The sequence below is a fragment of the Papio anubis genome, chromosome 14 (genome assembly GCF_008728515.1).
Source record: "Papio anubis isolate 15944 chromosome 14, Panubis1.0, whole genome shotgun sequence".
Lineage (NCBI taxonomy): Eukaryota > Metazoa > Chordata > Mammalia > Primates > Cercopithecidae > Papio > Papio anubis.
This window is the reverse complement of record NC_044989.1, coordinates 74178171-74200001: the sequence shown is the minus strand read 5'-3', so window position 1 is coordinate 74200001 and position 21831 is coordinate 74178171. Positions and strand designations below refer to the sequence as shown.

Below are 21831 nucleotides of genomic sequence, written 5' to 3'. Positions count from 1 at the left end.
AGTGGGTAAGGTATTTAGACAAAGCTAGAGTGCCGGGCTGGCCAATCTTAAATGTCAGATGCTTAACTTTTGGGTTCTTGCTTTTTCTCCCTTGCTTTTAGCCAGGTTCTTTAGCTCTAGGACAAGGGATTAAGTTCCCCACACCTGTCCCCCATATCAAGAGTGGCAGATGGTAAGAGATAAAGAAGCTTCCTAGAGTTCAAGCTCCATTTCCTGCTCTTGGGGCTCACATTTAAGATCCCACCCACTCTTGAGCCACTTTTCCCTTCTTGATGCATGGCAGGTAGGGCTTGGGGGAGAGTTCTGGGAGCAATTTGAAAATTGCTAGTTGATATGGTTAGGCTTTGTGTCCCCAACCAAATCTCATCTTGAATTGTAATCCCCAGGTGTCAAGGGAGAGACCCGGTGGGAGGTGACTGTATCACCGGGGCAGTCTCCCCCATGCTGTTCTCATGACAGTGAGTTCTCATGACATCTAATGGTTTTATAAGGCAGTTTTCCCTGCTCTTTTTGCACTCGCTCATTCACCTGCCACCATGTAAGATGTGCCTGTTTCCCCTCTGCCATGACTGTAAATTTCCTGAGGCCTCCCCCACCATGTGAAACTGTGAATCAATTAAACCTCTTTCCTTTAGAAATTACCCAGCCTCAGGTAGTTATCTTTATAGCAGTGTGAAAACGGACTAATACACTAGTCTAGAGGTGAATTCAGAGCAAGCACCAAGAAACACATGCTGAAATAAATGAGCAACTGAATTAGAAAAACAAGCAAAACTTAAACTTTATTTTCAAAATGCTTCAGATACAAAAGAAAACAATGGTAAAGTCTAACAATAATTAACAAACCAGCCCTCGAGCGGCAGAGTGCTCCAGGGATGAGAGGGGCTGGGAATGGAAAGGTGGTTGAGAGACACAACATTTTTCTAGCTTCAGAAAGTCAGGGAGCCCAGATCACAGCCTGAACATCATGGTATCAGTTACAGATTCTTTATAAAGGTGTTTACCTGTGGGAAGGAGAAAATCAAAAGTTTAATTTCACATTTTTAACAGAATTTTCAATAGTCTACCCCCAATGCATATGCGGTCAAGCCCATGAGGTTTTTGTGAGGAAAGGAAAATAGGCATGGAGAAGAAATGTGAGAAGCCCAGGGTCGTATAGCATCAAGGGGCAGAGCTGGGAATAGAATCCAGTAGTCTTGTTTCCCTAGTTTTAGGATGCCTTAGAGAGGAAAGTCAGCTGGCAAGCACATGTTACAAGTCAATTATTTAACAATTATTAGTCCAGCATACTTTAGAGAATAGGGATATATTTGTAATTTGCACAAGATCCCATAGGCCTTGGAGTGTGAAATGCAACGTGAGATGCAAAGCACAAGACCCATGATATTGAACTTTGAAGCAAAAGCCAGAAAGATAAAAGTACAACAAAGGAAGCCACTAGAAAGCAGAAGTTAAAGTCCTTCCCACCTCTCTCATGAGGTCTTCTTGTTTGGTTACTTCCTCAGAAAAATCATCATTGACATCCAACACCAGCACTGGAATGTTCATCAGAGCCTCAAAGTGGAGCCTATAAGAAGCGTGAACGTTTGGGGGACAGAAAAAAAGAAAAGTAATTTGAGTCAAGTTTCACATACTTGCCAAGTCTTTCTTACTCAGAGAACAGATCTAAATTCAACATGACTTTTCAATGAAACTGCGTGTAAACTGCATTTAAAAAAACAAATTCAATAAAGTTGGCTGGAAACAGAAAGGTTGAGGTTTCTCTTCATTCTTGAGAGTGATACTAACGGTCAGAGCACCAAACATTTTAAGTGGACAACAAACCAAGCCAAAGGGAGGACAGGCAGAAACTAGGAATGTCAACTTAGTAATACTGACAATTTCTCTAACATTTTCAGCCCTTCATGCTGAGCCAACTATCACCATCGATCACAATGTTCAATCTAGGGAAATGTTAAGAAACAAAGAAAAAGCTGGAGAAATAGAATCTAATAAAAAGGCCCTTGGAATGTAAAGATTACACTCAATATTAAACTTCTTCTGGGCGTCTCACTCTGTCGCCGAGGCTGGAGTGCAGTGGTGCGATCTTGGCTCACTGCAACCCTTCCTCCCAGGTTCAAGCAATTCTCCTGCCTCAGCCTCCCGAGTAGCTGGGATTACAGGCACCCGACACCACACCTGGCTAATTTTTGTATTTTTAGTAGAGATGGGGTTTCACCATGTTGGCCAGGCTGGTCTTGAACTCCTGACCTCAGGTGATCCACCGCCTCAGTCTCCCAAAGTGCTGGGATTACAGGCGTAAGCCACGGCATCCAGCAATATTAAACTTCTGAGTTGGAAAATGCTTGACATTTCCAACCATTTCCAGTATATTCTGAACCTTCCTATAGGGGGCTGCATGCTGAACTTGTTTTTAATAACTGGCTGTTGGGAGCCAGGTCTGTCTGATACATTCTTTTCTCCACTTACTTCGTGGTCTTGTGAAGAAGCCAGGCTTCGTGTTGGCCATGCAGCTGCTCTAGATAGGCCAGCTCAATTCCTTTCTCTTCCTCCCTGGCCCTCCGGTACAGTCTCTTCAAACAAACCTAAAAGACAGTCCCCAGGCCCTGATGAGCTCATTTGCTGTTTTGGCTGCTACAATGCAGTCTTAGGGGGCTCTGAGGCCCATCCATAATGTCTATCTTGGGCATTACAAGCCATACCTTTACTTCTGCTGTCTTGTTTTCTTATGCAATCAGAGGATCTACATCATTCTTTTCCCATCTCCATCTTAAACTTGCCCTTCCTCTGGAGTATCCTAAATTGGTTAATGGCAAACATCATCCATCCAGTCATCCAAGCCATGGACCTGGAATTTTCCTTGTTCTTCCTTCTCCCTACTATATCTGGAAAGTCACTCAATTCTCTTTCATCTCACTAGATGGTTCTCTCCTTGCCTCTCTTCTCACCTCTGCCCTTGTCGGGTCCTCATTACCTCTCACCTGGATTAAGGCAGAAGCCTTCTGATTTTGCCTCCCAGAGGCAGGGAAGTATATGGACAGAGTACAGGCCTTAAGGTCAGAAAGTCCAGGAGTAAATTCCTGCCTTCATCAGGTACCAGCAGTGCAATCTTTGTGGGCTTCTATTTCCTCACTGTCTACCCATCCACAGGTAACTAAGGTAAGTCGTATTGAGCTCCTGGCAAAAGCTGTTCCTTTTTTCCAGTTTATACCCTTCACTCCACCCTTTGGTAGTACAGCAATATAATGACATGACTTTCCTTGCTGAAAATACTTCACAGGCTCTTTACCACCTACAGCCATAGTCCCAGGGTTCAAAGCAGTATGTATGAGTAGCACTGCATTTATAAAATGTTAGTTCATTTGAAATAGCTTTCATATCATACCAAACATTCACTCAGGAATAGAATGTAAAATCTGCACAGGTCAAAGATAAAACAAAGAAGTAGAAAAACAAGTGAGGCTTGAGACTAACTCTCCTCCCCCACTGCTCTGCAGAGTGTGCATACTTCTATTTTGCATTCATCTGGTAGTGAAGTTTGATGCACACTGGTTCCGAAAATGACATCTTCCTTACCTGTCACACAGAGCTACCCCTCCTACTTCTCAACTGCCTTAGCTCTTCCCCTGGACTCACTGCTTTAGCCAGATTTGACCTCTTTCCTGGGGAACAGGCCAGGTTCTTTTACATCTCAAAATTTTTGCTCCAAGTGTTTGTTTTGACTGAATTATTTTTGGGCTTCTCTCTGCTTGACAAACATTTCATTATTCAATATCATCTGTCCTGGAAGAATAGATGGATTAACCCACTGATTTAGAACTTCCCTCTTATTTTATTTTTTTGAGACAGAGTCTCGTTCTGTTGCCAGGCTGGAGTGCAGTGGCGCGATCTCAGCTTATTGCAACCTCCGCCTCCTAGGTTCAAGCGATTCTCTTGCCTCAGCCTCTTGAGTAGCTGGGACTACAGGTGGGCGCCACCACGCCCAACTAATTTTTTGTATTTTTAGTAGAGATGAGGTTTCACCATGTTGGCCAGGATGGTCTCGATCTCTTGACCTCGTGATCTGCCTGCCTTGGCCTCCCAAAGTGCTGCGATTACAGGCGTGAGCCACCGTGCCCGGGCCAGGACTTCCCTCTTTCAATAACTTAAGAAATGAAAACTTAATTTCCAAATGTAGTACACAATAATCCCAAAGACTTGGGAGTCTTTGCTGTTTCTCTCTTACCTTTTCTCTAAGGAAATAAAATTATAGAAACAAATTTCGGCCGGGCGCGGTGGCTCAAGCCTGTAATTCCAGCACTTTGGGAGGCCGAGACGGGCGGATCATAAGGTCAGGAGATCGAGACCATCCTGGCTAACATGGTGAACCCCGGCCTCTACTAAAATACAAAAACTAGTCATGAGGTAGTGGGCTACCGTAGTCTCCAGCTACTCGGGAGGCTGGGAGGCAGGAGAATGGCGCAAACCTGGGAGGTGGGAGCTTGCAGTGAGCTGAGATCCCGCCACTGCACTCCAGCCTGGGTTTACAGAGCCGAGACTCCGCCTCAAAAAAACAAATTTCATTAATGATCAAAAGGTATATGCATTTGCAATTATATACTGCCAGACTGCCTCCTTAGAGGTTAACCAATTTATTTATTTATTTTTGAGGCGGAGTCTTGCTCTGTCGCCCAGGCTGGAGTGCAGTGTCCGGATCTCAGCTCACTGCAAGCTCCGCCTCCCGGGTTTACGCCATTCTCCTGCCTCAGCCTCCTGAGTAGCTGGAACTACAGGCGCTCGCCACTTCGCCCGGCTAGTTTTTTGTATTTTTTGTAGAGACGGGGTTTCACTGAGTTAGCCAGGATGGTCTCGATCTCCTGACCTCGTGATCCGCCCGTCTCGGCCTCCCAAAGTGCTGGGATTACAGGCTTGAGCCACCGCGCCCGGCCGCTGTAGGATTTCTAAGCATAGCAAAGCTATCTAATTTTCCTTTCTGAGAAAAAAAATGTCTGATTCATGAAAACAATTTTATTTTTAAATATGGCTTTATGCTTCCAAGTACACACAGAAAGGCAGAACAATTCTTTTTAGGAAAGCTAATTATTCATTCACTGCTTGCAGACAAACACTGACACTAACATTGATCTATTAAAATAGGCTAACATATCTCTATTTACTATTAATTTCCTTAACAGAGCAAATGGATTTCCCTTAGAAGTCTAAGTCTTAACTGGTGGCAGTATTGAGGGGGAAAAAAAAAAAAAGTCGAAGCAAACTCCTACTATGAGCATTTAGCATAACTCTTGCTTTACTGATACGGTTATAACAAATTCTATTTTTAAAAATCCCGTGCAAATAGTGCTTTAATCTGGCCCCTCTTCATCTCAGTCCTCATGAGGAAGACACACCTGCATGTGCACAGGAAAGATAGTGTAGCTACAAGTGGCAGAGGAGAGACCCTGTACTGGTCTTCTTAACCTGCCCCACCCAGGAAGAAGAACTGCTGTTCTGATTGCTTGGAGTCAGAGACAGGAAATGGAAAGTGACTGCTAGTGGGTCTTTTCACTATGCCTCTCAAGCCCAAACCCAGGTGCCATTTGTCCCCATGCACCTCCTGCATGCTATCCCCATGCTGTGCCGGTCCCAGGCAGGGCCTGGCTTTTTGATGTACACTGATCAGCTGCACTCTCTTCTTGATTCCATGGGGCTGGGTAGGAACACTGAGGCCTAGCCATTTCTCTTCTGAGTTTTAAAATTGTTAACTTGCTTTTTTTTTTTTTAATTTTTAGAGGTGGGGTCTCCCTATGTTGACCATGCTGCTCTTGAGCTCCTGGCCTCAAGCAATCCTCCCATCTCAGCCTCCCAAAAGTGCTGGGATTACAGGCATGAGTGAGTCACCATGCCCAGCCTGACTTGCTTTTTTTTTTTTTTTTTTAAAGTTTTGTTTATTTATTTGGGACAAGGTCTTGCTTTGTGGCCTAGGCTGAAATGCAGTGGTGCAATCATGACTCACTGCAGCCTCAATCTCCCAGGCTCAAGTAATATCCCACCTCAGCCTGCTGAGTAGCTGGGAATACAGACACACCACCATGCTTGGCTAATTTTTAAATTTTTCGTAGAGGGCAGGGGGCTCTCACTATGTTACTCAGGTGGGTCTTAAACTCCTGGGCTCAAGCAGTCCTCACACCCTGGTCTCCCAGAGTGCTGGCATTGCAGGCGTGAGCCACTGCACCTGCCTGGTCCGGTCTGGCCTAGCTTGCTTGCTTTTAAGAAGTTAGGGGGCCGGGCGCGGTGGCTCACGCCTGTAATCCCAGTACTTTGGGAGGCCGAGGCGGATGGATTACGAGGTCAGGAGATCGAGACCATCCTGGCTAACATGGTGAAACCCCGTCTCTACTACAAATACACAAAATTAGTTGGGCGTGGTGGCGGGCGCCTGTAGTCCTAGCTACTTGGGAGGCTGAGGCAGGAGAATGGCGTGAACCCAGGAAGGGGAGCTTGCAGTGAGCCGAGATCGTGCCACCGCACTCCAGCCTGGGCGACAGAGCAAGACTCCATCTCAGAAAAAAAGAAGATAGGGAAGAATAGGTAGAAAGGAGCAGAAGGACCTACGAAGTCCATTTGACATGCTCGAAACTCAGTATTTACTAGGGCTCTGAACTAGAAGATTGGGCACCTGCACAGTTTTTTACATAGTGACATGTCAACTTGTATTCTGTTCTTCCCTTGGGCACAGTTACCTCTGAACTTCACAGAAGAGGTCAAGTGTGACTTCAGGGAAGAAATATAGGCATTCCTGCATCTCTAGAACTAATGCCATCAAAACAGCATTAAAATCCCCATCTAATCTCGAAATGGATAAGTTATTTTTCTTTTCTGCCATTAAGTTGCAATAATTCTTCAACTCTTCTCATTCTACTCCAGCTGAAATATTTCAATTAGCCTCTCCAAAAAGGCAGATCTGCCCCCAAGTGATGACGACGATGATGATGAGCATCATCATCATCATTACAAAGTGCTGGGATTACAGGCACGATCATCATCATCATCATCATCATCACCTTTTGCTATGGTTTGAGTGTATCCCCCAGAATTCATGTGTTGGAAATTTGGTCCTTAGTGTGGTAGTGTTGACAGGTGGGGCCTTTAAGAGGTGATTAGGTTGTTAAGACAGATTAATGCCACTCTCTTGGGACTGGGTTAATTCTCGCCAGAGTGCGTTCTCACTCTCGTGGGACTGGACCAGCTGCCATAAGAGCAGGATGTTATAAAGCAAGGCTGCTCCTCCCGTCTTGCCCCTTTTGCACATGCCTGTTCCCTTCCACCTCATCACGTGATGAGGTAGCAGGAGGTCCTCACTGGAAGTTAAGGCTGCACAATTTGGACTTCCCAGTCTCCATAACTGTGAGCCAAAATAAGCCTCTTTATAAATTAACCAGTTTCAGGCATTCTATTACAAGGTCATTCAGAGTGCACAAAGAAGAAAAGCAATTAAGACTTTCTTGTTCTCCCTGCTGGGTCCAACTTCCACTCCCCAGAAACAAGAGCCTCTTCAGCTGGCCCAAGTAGCCCCACTTTACTCCCAGGAATGAGTCACTCCACTTCCTCTCTCACTCCTCCCCAGTGCTGGCTTCAAGGCACTGAGCTGATTGTGCTGAAGTTCTGTTCTCTTGGAAAAGGTTAAGTCTGCATTCTCACTTCTCCTAATGCTCAGCTCCTCAACCTCCTGCTTCTTTCAGTCCAGCCATCCCAAGACTCCCATAGGAAACCTGTCACCTCTTCAAATTCCAACCAGGATCTTTACTCAGTCCAACCTCACAGCACTCTCACTCCTCTTTGGCCCAGGCCACAAACCTTCCTGGGGCTCAGGACTTCTCTCTCAACGTGAACCCTACACTTTGACACTTCAAACTGCCCTCTCTGAGAGGGGACTCGTTTCCCCATAATCGCTGACACTAATCTCTACCCCTAAAGTATAATCCCCTTCTACTCCGGTTCTCAGGCAATGAAGACTACTGAAAGAAGTCACATAAACATGACCCACCTGGCCAACTTGCAATCAATGCATCTAACTTTAGTGTGCTTCTTTCCATGGAAGGTTATTAGCCCTCTGGCCTCACTGAATCTTTAGTTCAGTTTTATTTTATTTTAGAAACAAGTTCTTACTCTGTCACCTGGGCAGAGTATAGTGGCACAATCACAGCTCACTGTAGCCTTGAGCTCCTGGACTTAGGTGACCCTCCTGTCTCACTTCCCCAATAGCTAAAACCACAGGCACACATAACCACACTCGGCTAATTTTTAAACTTTTTTGTGGAGATGGACTCACATTATATTGCCTAGGCTGGTCTTGAACTCCTGGTCTTAAGTGATCCTCCCATGCCAGCCTCCCAAAATACTGGGATGGTAAGCGTGAGCCACTGCACCCAGCCCAGTTTCATTTTAAACTTCAACCCTTATTTCTGTAGAATAAGAGATTCTGTAGAATCTCTTATTCCCTCCTATGATCTAGCTTTTGCCTCAAAATGTCCAAAAACTCTCAACACAAAGATCCCCAATATCTGGTCCCAGTCACATTCAAGGGCCTCTTTTTTCCTGGTTGCCACCTTCTTAAGGCAAGACCCTTCTTTCCAGTCCTCTCCTCGTTGGCTGGTGTAAGGCTCTGTGATGGGAGCTCTCCCACTCATCCTCTGGTTCTGCTCAGTCTGTTCTCAGGCTCCTTTCTGCCCACAAGTCTCAGTTCCATCTCTAAAAAGCACAGCCTCTAGCTTGGAGACAGCTTTCCTTCCTTCTAACAGTATGTGGTCTATCTGGCATTTGACTATATATTGGATGTATGTCTCAAAAGCTGAGAGCGATATATCTCTGAAAAAAAAAAAAACCTCTCACCTTGACTCAGAATCCCACTCCAGAAGAGCCCTTAGAGATCATCTAGATCGAGCCAGTGGATTTTACAGGCAAGGATCTCTCCAGTGGAATGGTCTCCAGGGGCTGCCCAAGGTCACTCCAGTCACCAGAAGCCACAGCTCACTTCAGCCTCCAGAGACTCTGGTGCTCCTGCCATGACATCATCCTACTGCATGCAGGATGGCACCAGCCTGAGAGTCACAGAATGGAACTACTATAGTCCATCTTGCCTTCCCAATGGCATCAGAGTTCAAAAAAGGGCCATAAATTAGGGCAGTATCATGATGAGGTGAGAAAATTCTCCTTCTCTTCCTCCTCACATCTTACTCAGGAAACTATCAAGACTACACACTCTGATGACCCAGTCAGAGTGAAGGAAGAGCTGAGGCAAGTGGCTACAGGTCAGAGCGTCCCACCTGCAAACCCTAAGTGATAAAGATGATGCTCGATTTGCTCTGTTGTTGCTACATCAACAGCGATCCTTTTATGCATAGTCAATGGCTTTAGCACTCTGCTACACAAAGCCAGTGGGGAACAGGGTGCTCAACGCTGGGACAGGAGGGTGTCCCCCACTGCTCTCCGTGCTGCAGGTAATGTCTACGCTCTAATTTCTCCAACCAGAAAATCAGGGGCTTGGAGAATGTTACTTCTTAGGTTTCATATGGCCCTAAAGTCTAAGGTTTTAGGTTCGGTGTTACCTGGGGAGAAGCCTGGAGGTAGATGAAGCCATGTAATGTGAGCCGGCTGGCAAACTCCCACAGGAGAAAAGAATGCCAGTCCTGATAGATATGCCACTCGATGTCACTGAGGGAACCATTTTCAAAAAGATTCTTTGCAAAGATATACCTGGTTGGAAGTGGGATGGGAATGGGGAGGGGAGGAGAATGGGAAATGGAATGAAAGGCACCAGAGAGAGAGAGAAGCAGAAAAATCAATAACCAACTTGTTCCATGTCTGTTCAAACCACTTAACCTTTCGAGCTCCTCATCAATCCTTAAGAAATCTGAATTCTTAACCCATATCTCCCTCCCTGCTCAATAACTAAGATGGGAAATAGGATCTAGACTTTGGAGGCTGAAATCACACCTTTCCAGATGGACTGATTCACTGGAAGAAAAGGGACAGAAGATAGTATCATTGGTCCCTAACAATTTTCTCTGCTAGAAATCAGTCAGAACATACAGCAAATATATGTAAACTTGAATTTTTGAGATTTCCTTATTATTATTACTATAGCAAGGCCCAAAACAAATAAACAAGTGAATCCAGTGTAAATCCACCCACTCAATTTCATACAAGGACTGAGGACTTCTGACTCTCCAGGGTACTGAGCCATCCTTTTGTCTAGCTGAGACATGCAGAACAAATAGTTTTTATGTGGTGTCCTCTATGGAGCAGAAAATGCATTTCCCACTAATTTCAGTATTACCAAGAAAGCAGACTCTCCTGCAAAGTGCATATGAGCTCTTGCTTGCTTGCTTCCTCTGCTGCCGAGCTTCTAGTTCAGGTAAAAGAAAGCTAAAGCTAATAATCAAACCAGCTTTGCCCCCTGCTTATTTCTACAACCAAAAGAGCATCTGGTAAACAGGAAATCAGAGCTAAATACAAACCATGGCTTCAGATAAACCAGGGATCAATTCTGCTTTCAAACCTCAGGCATTTTAATACAAAACACAATTTGCATCCTAAACAAGGTACTCCAGTTTTCAAGGTAATGCTCAGCAAATGGCCACTTCAGCAACTGGCCACCTCGGAGAAAATAAAATTCAGAACCCTTGTATATGATGGCTCAGGAAAGTGCAGACTGCAAGGCTGTGAGTGTCACCATTAAGGGAATACCTCAGAATAACATTCCAGGGTCTGATCCTGGCTGAAACATTCACTAGCTATGTAACCTCAGGCAAGTCACCTAAATCCTCTCAGCCCGTTATTATGATGTCTTGTAATAATCCTCATAAAGTGCTTAGAATAGTGACTGGCACATGGTATTCTAGATATCTTAGTTATTATTATAACTGCTTTTTGTTAGGCTATGAAGAAGCTAACTTAGAAACTCCAAAAGCAAACTTTCCCAGTCTGGAATGGTTTAGCCATAGTCTAGTTGATGAGAACAAAGAAAAGGGTAACATTTTAAACTCAAAATATTTTTGAGTTCTTCACAGATAACTAGAAGATGAAATTAAGATCCTATAAAGTGGCCATGCACTGTGGCTCACACCTGTAATCCCAGCACTTTTGGAGGCTGAGGCGGGCGGATCACCTGAGGCCAGGAGTTTGAGACCAGCCTGGCCAACATGGTGAAACCCCGTCTCTACTAAAAACACAAAAATTAGCCAGTCATGATGGCGTGTCCCTGTAATCCCAGCTACTCAGGAGACTGAGGCACGAGAATTGCTTGAACCCAAGAAACGGAGGTTGTAGTGAGCCGAGATTATACCACTGCATTCCAGCATGGGTGACAGAGCGAGACTCTGTCTTAAAACAAAACAAAAAGGATCCTAAAAAGAGAAATTAAAGATTTGCTAATAAGCCCTATGAAAGGGGTTCTTGGCTTTCTTGAGAAAGAGCACTTCCTTTATTTCTTCAAAGCTCTTGGTGGTGATGCGGTGAGGGGTAGAAGGGTGTGGTGCTGAGTGGGAGGGAAGTACTGCAGACTGAATGCAGGGGCTGTAGGACAGAACAGGGCATAAGGATCTAGGAGTCAGGGTCTCTGCTCCAAAATCATATGCTAATGTTTCCTTTAACTCAAACAGAAAAGACTAAGATTTCCTCCTCCCTATAATCAACTCTCCCAGATAACCTGTGTTCCTCCTTTGGAACAAATACCACACACGTGAGCATGTGTTCAGTCCCTGTTAGGCAGGGACTGGGTCTGCCTTATTCACTGTTGCAGCCCCAGGGCCAGCCTTGGTGCTTCAACACGGGAGGCATCCAATAAATCCAATAAATCTGTGCGAGTGAAGAAAGCCTAAATTACCCTTAGGATTGGAACTTGTAATTAGTTTTCCTTTCTGTCTCAAAAATGCCCTCAGTGAAGATAGCACCTGGAATGTTGTATGCCCACAGTGTAATCAATTCTTACCTCTTCCTTTACAAGCAAAGGTTAAGATCCATGTAGCTTCTTAATGCATTTCTAATTAACAAAGTGTTTCTACTTCTCTATTTTCCTCTGAGGGTCTCACAAGCCTACTTCATGAAGGGACTAGAAATAAAGACTATGTTTCCAAGCAACCCATGTGGTTATATGTAATTCAACTTCTGAGTCCGAGAGGCATGGCTTGGGAGAAAAGAGAGGAAAACAGGCACGTGGCATACCCAACAGCTGAAAAAGAAGTAAAACCTATAGCCCAGCCATATGTAATTCACATATTTAGCTTTTATAAAAAGTAGGCTCTCTCGGGGTACGTAAAGAAGGAATGGATAGCCTATAGAGTTTGTTTTATATATCTTCCAAGATTTTAGGGTAAAGTCAGAAAAATCACTTGTCATTTACAAAAGTACCCTTATTTTTTTCTTCTAGGAGGCTTTCTGGAAGCACTAAGAAATAGAACTAGTTTGTCTAATTCGGAATTAAAAGAGTAACCAACTGAGCGTCTTCAGCAGTGACAATGAAAATGTACCACTTTCCATTTTGATAATTCAAAGAGCCTTAAGAAAGATCATTTTGCTTGAAAGCACCATTTCACACTGACACTTGTCATTCATAGGCTTCAGATAAGAAAAACCCCAGCAGTGTCCAGATCAAGCCATCCTGGCTTTGTCTCTAGGCGGCTTAACCTCAAGTCACAGCCTGGTCTCTGCGGCAGAGCCAGGCATCCTGGAGCCTGCACGGCCTAGCTCTTCTGGAGCAGATGGGCTCACTTCCCAGGGTGCTGCTAGCCTGCATTAAAAGTGACTTCACATCTCACTCCCTCAGGTGGTCAGGATGATGCCCATCCCTGATCTGACACAGGCACTGATGTCCACTAGACTCTGGCCAGCAAGAAGCCCTCTCACAGCAGAAGGGGTCAAAAAGGGCTAAATCTGAGACAGAAGCCAGTTTCACAAAATGTGCTATTTCTGCCTAAGCATCCTTTCTTGAAGAATAAAAAAAAAGGCTGAAAATATCTCTTATATCATTTTTAGGAACACAAATTTTAATTTTGTCTGCTTTTTTTTTAAAGGGGATAACCAACCACTGAATCATTTGATTTCTTAGAATATACACTGCTACTTCAGTGTCTATTCTGTGCCTTTTAGCATGTGATGGTTACATTAGGTGGCTACCAGCTCGCTCCATGCCAGAAAAAAAGGAAACATAAGATAATCAGTAGCAATGTAAGAAATTCAAAGCATTCAGTTGATGAAAAACACAATTTCCTTTCTTGACATAGATGACAATTTGGTACAAGTACAATTCTGGACAAATCTGTATAGTGTTGTCTTTAAAAAAGAAGACAATTTTTCAAAGTATAATTATCAGTGACCAGAGCAGTGCAGGATCTGTGCAAGATCAAACAGGCAGCACTGAGCATGGGGCTTGTGACTGGTGGAGGGCTTGGCATTTTACCTGTCACTGTACACAGACCTCTCAAAGATCTGTACTGGCTTCCTGGCCTGTAAGAGTTTCTCAGGGAAGGGCTCCAGCTGTACTTTCAGGCGGCTCAAAAAGGAAAATGTCTGGAATGTGTAGGACCATCGTGCTGGCTCCCGGTACATCATATCCAGCAAGTTTCCAAGACTTTGGGCAGTGCAGGCCTAGAGGGAGATGAAAAAAAAAAAAAAAGAGAATTTCCTAGAAAGCATATTTACTCCATGGAGTACACCCCTCCACATACACCCCTACCTCCCCAAACAGGTTTAATAATCAACGAAACAAGGAATTATAAAAGTTGTCTTCCACCAAAAAGGTAGAATCAGATCCCCAGTTTAGTCAAAATTTCATAATCATGGATGAGATTTTCCTACCTATTAAACAAGACTCTCGGCCGGGCGCGGTGGCTCAAGCCCGTAGTCCCAGCACTTTGGGAGGCCGAGACGGGCGGATCACAAGGTCAGGAGATCGAGACCATCTTGGCTAACACGGTGAAACCCCGTCTCTACTAAAAAATACAAAAAACTAGCCGGGCGAGGTGGCGGGCGCCTGTAGTCCCAGCTACTCAGGAGGCTGAGGCAGGAGAATGGCGTAAACCCGGGAGGCGGAGCTTGCAGTGAGCTAAGATCCGGCCACTGCACTCCAGCCTGGGCGACAGAGCCAGACTCCGTTTCAAAAAAAAACAAAAAACAAAAAAAAAACAAGACTCTCTAAAGGGAGATGACATGCCACTTCAATATAGCAAAAGCAGAGGAAGAACCATATACAGAATTAACAAGATCACTGATTGAGGGATTTGTGAAGTCTGTCTAGGGAGGAGTTAACAGTCAACAACCATCTAAAATTTAACGTTGAATCAAATCTTTCCACTATAACACTATGTTGCCTCTCTTTTGAGTTCCATCTGTAGCTATTTGTTTATAAAATGTCAAGGCAAACCAGAAAGCAACTGCTTATTTGAAAATCCAACCAATCAACCACCAAATAGAATTCTGTATCTTTCATAAAAGGACTACAATTTGTTTGTTAAAACAAATAAAAACAAAACCCTACTTAATTCTAGAGACTTTATGAAACATAATTAAAACATTTCACTTGCTCAGCATGTGCAAGTGGGCACAAGTGTGGGATGTTCAGCAGCCCCGGATTCTTTTTTTTTTTTTTTTTGAGACAGAGTCTCGCTCTGCCACCCAGGTTGGAGTGCAGTGGCGCAATCTCAGCTCACTGCAACCTCCCAGCTCACTGCAACCTCCCGGCTCACTGCAATCTCCGCCCCCCTCCCCATCCCAGCCGAGTTCAAGTGATTCTCCTACCTCAGCCTCCTGAGTGGCTGGGATCACAAGCGCCCGCCACCATGACAAGCTAATTTTTGTAGTTTTAGTAGAGACGGGGTTTCACCATGTTGGCCAGGCTGGTCTCGAACTCCTGACCTCAGGTGATCCACCCGTTTTGCCCTCCCAAAGTGCTGGAATTACAGGCATGAGCCACCATGCCCGGCCCCAGATTCTTTTCTGGATCTGCCATTGACTCAACAATGCAAAAGTGAGTTTTGTACAAAAGCACTTTGGAGCTATATTTTTCATTCAATCGCCATTAACTGAAGGCCTGTGTGGATGACACTCTACATGGACAGGGTACCGTAAGGGTAGAGAAAAGGAATTAACATTTATTTTAACCTTTACTGTGGTATGTTATCTCATTTAATCTTCAAAACGGCTTCATGAGGTAGGTACTGCTGTAATGCCCCTTTTCCAGAGGGGAAAATCCACTCAGAGGTGAAGTAACTTACTTGTGCAAGGTTTCATGGTGAATAAATGTTGAAGGGATTCAAACCTGGCTTCCTCTAACCTCGTCATTCCAACACCCTCCATCTAAAGGTGAACAAGACAGTTCTTGAACTCAAAGAGCTCACAATGCAAAAAGGAAGAGGGTGATGAGGATATACAAAGCTGGAATGTAAGGCAGAACATGTGATGAAGGGATGATTACTGATGGTGGAAGGAATCTCAGGGAGTTTCTGAAAGAAAGTGGCATTAAGCTGGGAAGTAACTGATGAGTAGAATTCTCACAGATGGAAATGGAGATTAAAAAGACTGCACTTCAGGTAGAGACAACAGTACAGGAGGAGAAAAAAGATTAAACAACAGTAAGTAGTCCAATTTGGCTAAAAAGCACTCTTAGATTCCGAAGAAGGGTCCTAGCCCTTTGAAAGGCTTCAGCAAGAGCAACACATATAGAGCAGAGTGCACCAGAAAAACATTTAACTTGGAAGTATTTTTGGGATTTCCCTCCTTCTGACCCCGCAAACCCACACATACTAGCCTCACACATGGCTCCTGACTAAGAGTTGGGGTAGAAGTAGGAGGACAAATTTGAGTCTCCTAGAGTCTCTGTGGTATCACTAGAGATGGTAGGGAGCAGCCATGGGTCTGCAGCACAATTCACACACTGTATGTAGAAACAGGAGAAAACAAAAGATACTGCCTTGCTGATAAAACAAGAATAGGCTGTCATAAAAAAGGAGGAATAAGAAAAGAACTTTCTGGCCGGGCGCGGTGGCTCAAGCCTGTAATCCCAGCACTTTGGGAGGCCGAGACGGGCGGATCACGAGGTCAGGAGATCGAGACCATCCTGGCTAACACGGTGAAACCCCGTCTCTACTAAAAAATACAAAAAACTAGCCGGGCGAGGTGGCGGGCGCCTGTAGTCCCAGCTACTCGGGAGGCTGAGGCAGGAGAATGGCGTGAACCCGGGAGGCGGAGCTTGCAGTGAGCTGAGATCTGGCCACTGCACTCCAGCCTGGGTGACAGAGCGACACTCTGTCTCAAAAAAAAAAAAAAAAAAAAGAAAGAAAAGAACTTTCTTAGAGTTGAAAAATGCAATTGCCAAAGTAAAACACCCAATGAAGATAATGAAGATGGTAACTAGCAGACTATATAATGCAGTAAACCTAATTAGTGAATTAGAAGATCCTTACAGAGTATCACTTTAAGGGCTAGGTATGGCGGCTCACACCTGTAATCCCAGCACTTTGGGGGGCCAAGGCAGGAGGACCGCTTGAGGCCAAGAGTTCAAGACCAACTTGGGCAACATAGTGAGACTGTCTGTACAAAAAAATTTTTAAATTACCTGGGCATAGTGGTGCATGCCCATAGTCCCAGCTATTCTGCAGGCTGAGGTGGAAGGATTTGCTTGAGCCCAGGAGTTCAATGCTGCAGTGAGCTATACACTTGATCTTAGCCAAAAGGCTGAGAAGCGATGGTGCAGTAAGCTATAATAGGGCCACTGCATTCCAGCCTGGGTGACAAAGTAAGACTCTTTAAAAAAAGAGAAAAGAGTATCAGCTTAAGAAATTCTCCCTAGGGGCCAGACATGGTGGCTCATGCCTGTAATCCCAGCACTTTGGGAGGCCAAAGCAGGCAAATCGCCTGATGTCAGGGGTTCGAGATCAGTCTGGCCAACATGGTGAAAGCCTGTCACTACTAAAAATACAAAATTAGCCGGGCATGGTGGCGCATGCCTGTAATCCCAGCTACTTGGGAGGCTGAGGCAGGAGAATCGCCTGAACCCGGGAGGTGGAGGTTGCAATGAGCCAAGATCGCACCATTGCACTCCAGCCTGGGCAACAGGAGCGAAAACTCCATTTAAAAAAAAAAACCAAAAAAACAAAAAACCCCGTGAATAACTGAGGCAGAACACAGTTGTCCAATAATGATTCCCCTCAAACAGCACTGAATCCATATAATCTTAAGGATGATTTCTATCATACCTTCAAGGAATAGATCATTCCCATGCTAGAAAAGAAGAAAAATTTCTCCATTTATTTTCATAACATTGATGGTAAAACCTGTCACAAACTACACATGGGCCAGGCATCACAGCTCACACCTGTGGTCCCAACACCTTGGGAATCTGAGGTGGAAAGATTGCTTGAGTCCCCAGGAGTTCGAGACCAGCCTGGGCAGCAAAGTGAGACCCTATCTCTACAAAAAAAAATTTTTTTAAGTAGACGGGGACAGTGGTATGCACCTATAGTCCCAACTACCCAAGAGACTGAGGTAGGAAGATACCTGAGTCCAGGACTTCAAGGCTGCAGTGAGCTATGATCATGCCACTGCACTCCAGCCTGGGTGACAGAGGGAGACCCTGCCTAAAAAGAACCCAAAAGGCAAAACAAACAAAAATCACCATACACACAAATAATAATACCAACCAACTGTATAAATAAATATACATGCAAAATTCCAAACAACACATTACCAAATTAATGGAATAGTACCTCATGACAAAAAAAAAAGTTCATTCTAGAAATGTGAGGATGGTACCATTATCAAATCTATGACTAATACTAAGAGATTAAAAAAGAAAAACCCCGGCCGGGCACGGTGGCTCAAGCCTGTAATCCCAGCACTTTGGGAGGCCGAGACGGGCGGATCATGAGGTCAGGAGATCGAGACCATCCTGGCTAACACGGTGAAACCCCGTCTCTACTAAAAAATGCAAAAAAAAAAAACCTAGCCGGGCGAGGTGGCGGGTGCCTGTAGTCCCAGCTACTCAGGAGGCTGAGGAAGGAGAATGGCGGGAACCTGGGAGGCGGAGCTTGCAGTGAGCTGAGATCTGGCCACTGCACTCCAGCCTGGGTGACAGAGCAAGACTCCGTCCCAAAAAAAAAAAAAAAAAAAAAGAAAAACCCCATGTTTATCTCACTAGATGCTAGAGGTTGCTGATGGAAATTCAACATTTCATCATGATAAAAACAGTTACTATTCTAGTAATAGAAGGGTATGTCTACCACACGGTCTATTGAAATGAATAATAAACACCAAACTTAACACTGATATATTAGAGGCAGTTTCATTAATGACAGAACAAGATAAGGAAACTACCCTCACTGCTATTAGTTTATATGGCTCTAGAAGTTCTACCCAATGAAAGAAAACAAGAAAATAGAAATGTGGTACAGATATTAGAAAACTCTTCCAAATGATTACTATTTAGAGACAACTATTATTTTCTAAAACTCCAAATAAAAAAATAATATGAGAAATTAAGTCATATAAGATAAATATAACGATCAACTGTTTTCCATTAAAACAGCAATAACCAGTTTCAGAAGATGACATGGAAAAAAGATCTCAGTCACAATAAAAACAAAATATATGTTCTGCTCAAGAATAAACAAGAATACTACTGGATAAGTAGACAACCATTTGTGAAAAAATTAAAGTCCTATAACTTGTAACGTCACATAAAACATAAAACCACAAAAGCAACAAAAAGAAATAAAGATATTTTCATACTCTTGGGCTACAATCTTAACATCAAAGGTGCTAACTATGAGGAAAAAAGGACAGGTTAGACTACATAAAAACCGAAATGTATAACATTGTAAAAATATATTATATACTAAGATAAAAGAAAAATGACATGGCCGGGCACAGTGGCTCACGTCTGTAATCTCAGCACTTTGGGAGGCCAAGTCAGGCGGATCACCTGAGGTCAGGGGTTCGAGACCAGCCTGGCCAACATGGTGAAACCCCGTTTCTACTAAATATACAATAATTAGTTGGGTGTGGTGGCAGGCACCTGTAATCGCAGCTACTCAGGAGGCAGGGAGAACTGCTTGTACTTGGGAGGTGGAGGTTGCAGTGAGCGGAGATCACACCACCACACTCCAGCCTGGGACACAGGGCAAGACCCCATCTCAAAAAAAAAAAAAAAAAAAAAAAAAGAAAAATGACAAACAAATATATGAGAATTAATATACTTAACATACAATGAGTTTTTATGAAGCCATTACACAAAGATGAAGATTTCAATAGAAAAAAACAAGGCAAGGGGTTTGGACAGGCAATTCATTGAAGAATAAAAAGATAAACAAAACATGGTAAAAAACAAACAGTAAAGCTACAATGATACTCATCATTGCAACACGTTTATAATAAGAAGAAATTAGAAAACTATTCAAAATAGAGGACTGGATAACTAAATAATATTCATATTATGCAGTACACTACAACCATTAAAATGACATCACTGTGAAAGGAAGATCTTGTCTATTAAGTGACATACAGGTGGCAATCACAATTTTTGTTTCAAAAAGCAAATGTATATATATTTTATACATTTATGCAAGTGCATGTAAATCTATACATTTTCTCTGTAGAAAAATGTCCATTTTACCTCTGAATAATGGGATTACAGGATGATTAGTTATCTATTGCTGCCTAACAAATTATGCCAAATTCAGTGGCTTAAACAAAAACGTTCATTATCTCAGTTTCTATGAGGTGAGAATTTGGGAAGGAGCTTAGCTGGGTGGCTGGGACTCAGGGTTTCTCATGAAGTTTCAGTCAAGCTGTTGGCTGAGGCTACAGTTGTCTGAAGGCTGGACTGTGGCTGAAGGATACAATTTCAAAAAGACTCACATACCTGTTCACAGGTGGCCTCAGTTCCTTCCGTGTGGGACCCTTGAAAAGGCTGCTTCCTGACACGGCAGCTGGCTTCCCCCAGAACAAGATGGAAGCTACCGTGTCTCTTATGACCTACCCTAGAAAGGTATTTCTTATTTTTGCTACTTTCTATTTACTGGAAACAAATCACAAAGTCCAGCCACGTTCAAGGCAAGAATTAACGCTCTACTTCTTGAAGGGAGGAATACCAAGTAATTGTGGACATGCAGTCATGTATCCCTTAACAACAGGAATATGTTCTGAGAAATGTGTCATTGGACAATTCTGTCACTGTGTGACCATCAGAGAATGTACTCACACAAACCTAGATGGGATAGCCTGTCACACACTTAGGCTTTAAGGTATACTCTACTGCTCCTAGGCTACAAAGCTGTGTCACATGCTACTGTATTGAATACTGCAGGCAATTATAATACAATGGTATTTTGATCTAAACATAGAAAAGATACAGTAAAAATATGTTGTTATAATCTTACAGGACCACCATTGTACACATTGACAGAAACATCATTATGTGGCCCACAACTTTATTTTGAAATATCAACAGGTGACCTGTGGCATACTCAGAAAAAGATGTAATTTATTCCTGCATAGGAAAGTTAATTTCACAAATACACACACAGGCACACATACAGACATATAAAGAAACAACTTAAGAAGCAAAAATCCTCAATAGGCATGATATGCCAGCCACAAAAGCTAACACAATTCTGGGTTGGAATAAAAAAAAAATGGCACCCAGAACAAGTTCCATGATACTCTGGTCCCACTTAGACTACATCCAGAATGTCCTGTTCACCTCCAAGTAGCAGTCTTAGTAAATTCAAAGTGGAAAGTGAACAAACTAGGACTCATCACTTAGGTAAAGTTACTTCAGAGTAAAGAATAGCCTGGAGGAAAATCGGAGGTGTTTGGCTTGAAAGAGAGAAGACTTGACCAGGCATGGTAACTCATGCCTATAATCCCAGCACTTTGGGGGCCAAGGTGGGTGGATCGCTTGAGCCCAGGAGTTTGAGACCAGCCTGGCCAACATGGCGAAACCCTGTCTCTACTAAAGATACAAAAATTATCCCAGCATGGTGGCATGCACCCATTAGTCCCAGCTCTCAGGAGGCTGAGGCATGAGAATCGCTTGAACCCAGGAGGTGGAGGTTACAGTGGGCTGAGATCACACCATTGCACCCCAGCCTGGGTGACAGAATGAGACTGTCAAAAAAAAAAAAAAAAAGGAAAGAGACTTGAGGGGGAGAAGGAACAGGAAAATCATCACCTTCAACTATATATAGGGTTGTTACGGGGAAAAGTTAAAAGACTTAGGGAGTAGAACTTGAACCAATGAGTCAGAGTCACAGGGGTGCAATGTGGCTCATTAAAAGGCAGAATTGTTTAGCAATTAGAGTTAAGAACCGGAATGTGCCACTCAGTGAATATTCCAGGTGGCGGCAAGAGGAGTTCATGGTGCCTGAGGAGGCATGGTGCTTCTGCTCCCTCTGAGGGTCATGTCCAAACAGGTCCTTCCTTACTCACACTGATGTGGCTGGAAACCAACCCTACGGCCTCTGCCAAAGCCATAGTCTTCACACCACGGCCTAAGCCATGAGGTATAAGTGAAATGTACTTATACCTCATAGTACAGTGCCTGGCACATAGTACGTGCTCATAAATGTTAGCTGCTACCTCTCCAATTGACTCAAAGTGTGACTGGAACCTCTCTAACATCCCTTCCAATTTCTAAGACTTTATTTAAAAAGTTAAAATCACTATAATTAGCTATTAATCCTAGTGGTTAGCTTCAGTAATAATATAAATACTTAAGTGTAGGAATGACAAAATTCATCTTCAAAGTCATCCATGATGGTTGGACATGCTTTGGGAAACCACAAACAACAGAGGCAGTCA

At 43.7% G+C, this 21831-nt stretch overlaps 1 protein-coding gene across 8 annotated transcripts in view; it reads right to left on the bottom strand.

The window, feature by feature from the left end:
* Positions 1–756: 756 nt before the first annotated feature.
* The window catches only part of DGUOK (deoxyguanosine kinase), a 34133-nt gene continuing 13058 nt past the window's right edge, over positions 757–21831 (bottom strand). For 4 of the 8 annotated variants that reach the window (XM_003908826.5, XM_017947644.2, XM_017947645.2 and 1 more), the window contains 5 exons: positions 13436–13623; positions 9585–9732; positions 2470–2585; positions 1468–1567; positions 757–1004 (listed from right to left, as the gene is read on the bottom strand). In XM_003908826.5, coding sequence (XP_003908875.1) covers positions 978–1004; positions 1468–1567; positions 2470–2585; positions 9585–9732; positions 13436–13623 — 579 coding nt within the window. In that variant the 3' untranslated portion in view covers positions 757–977. The remainder of the gene's footprint in view (positions 1005–1467; positions 1568–2469; positions 2586–9584; positions 9733–13435; positions 13624–21831) is intronic. The other 4 variants (XM_017947640.3, XM_017947646.2, XM_017947641.2 and 1 more) reach the window with 3 other exon arrangements.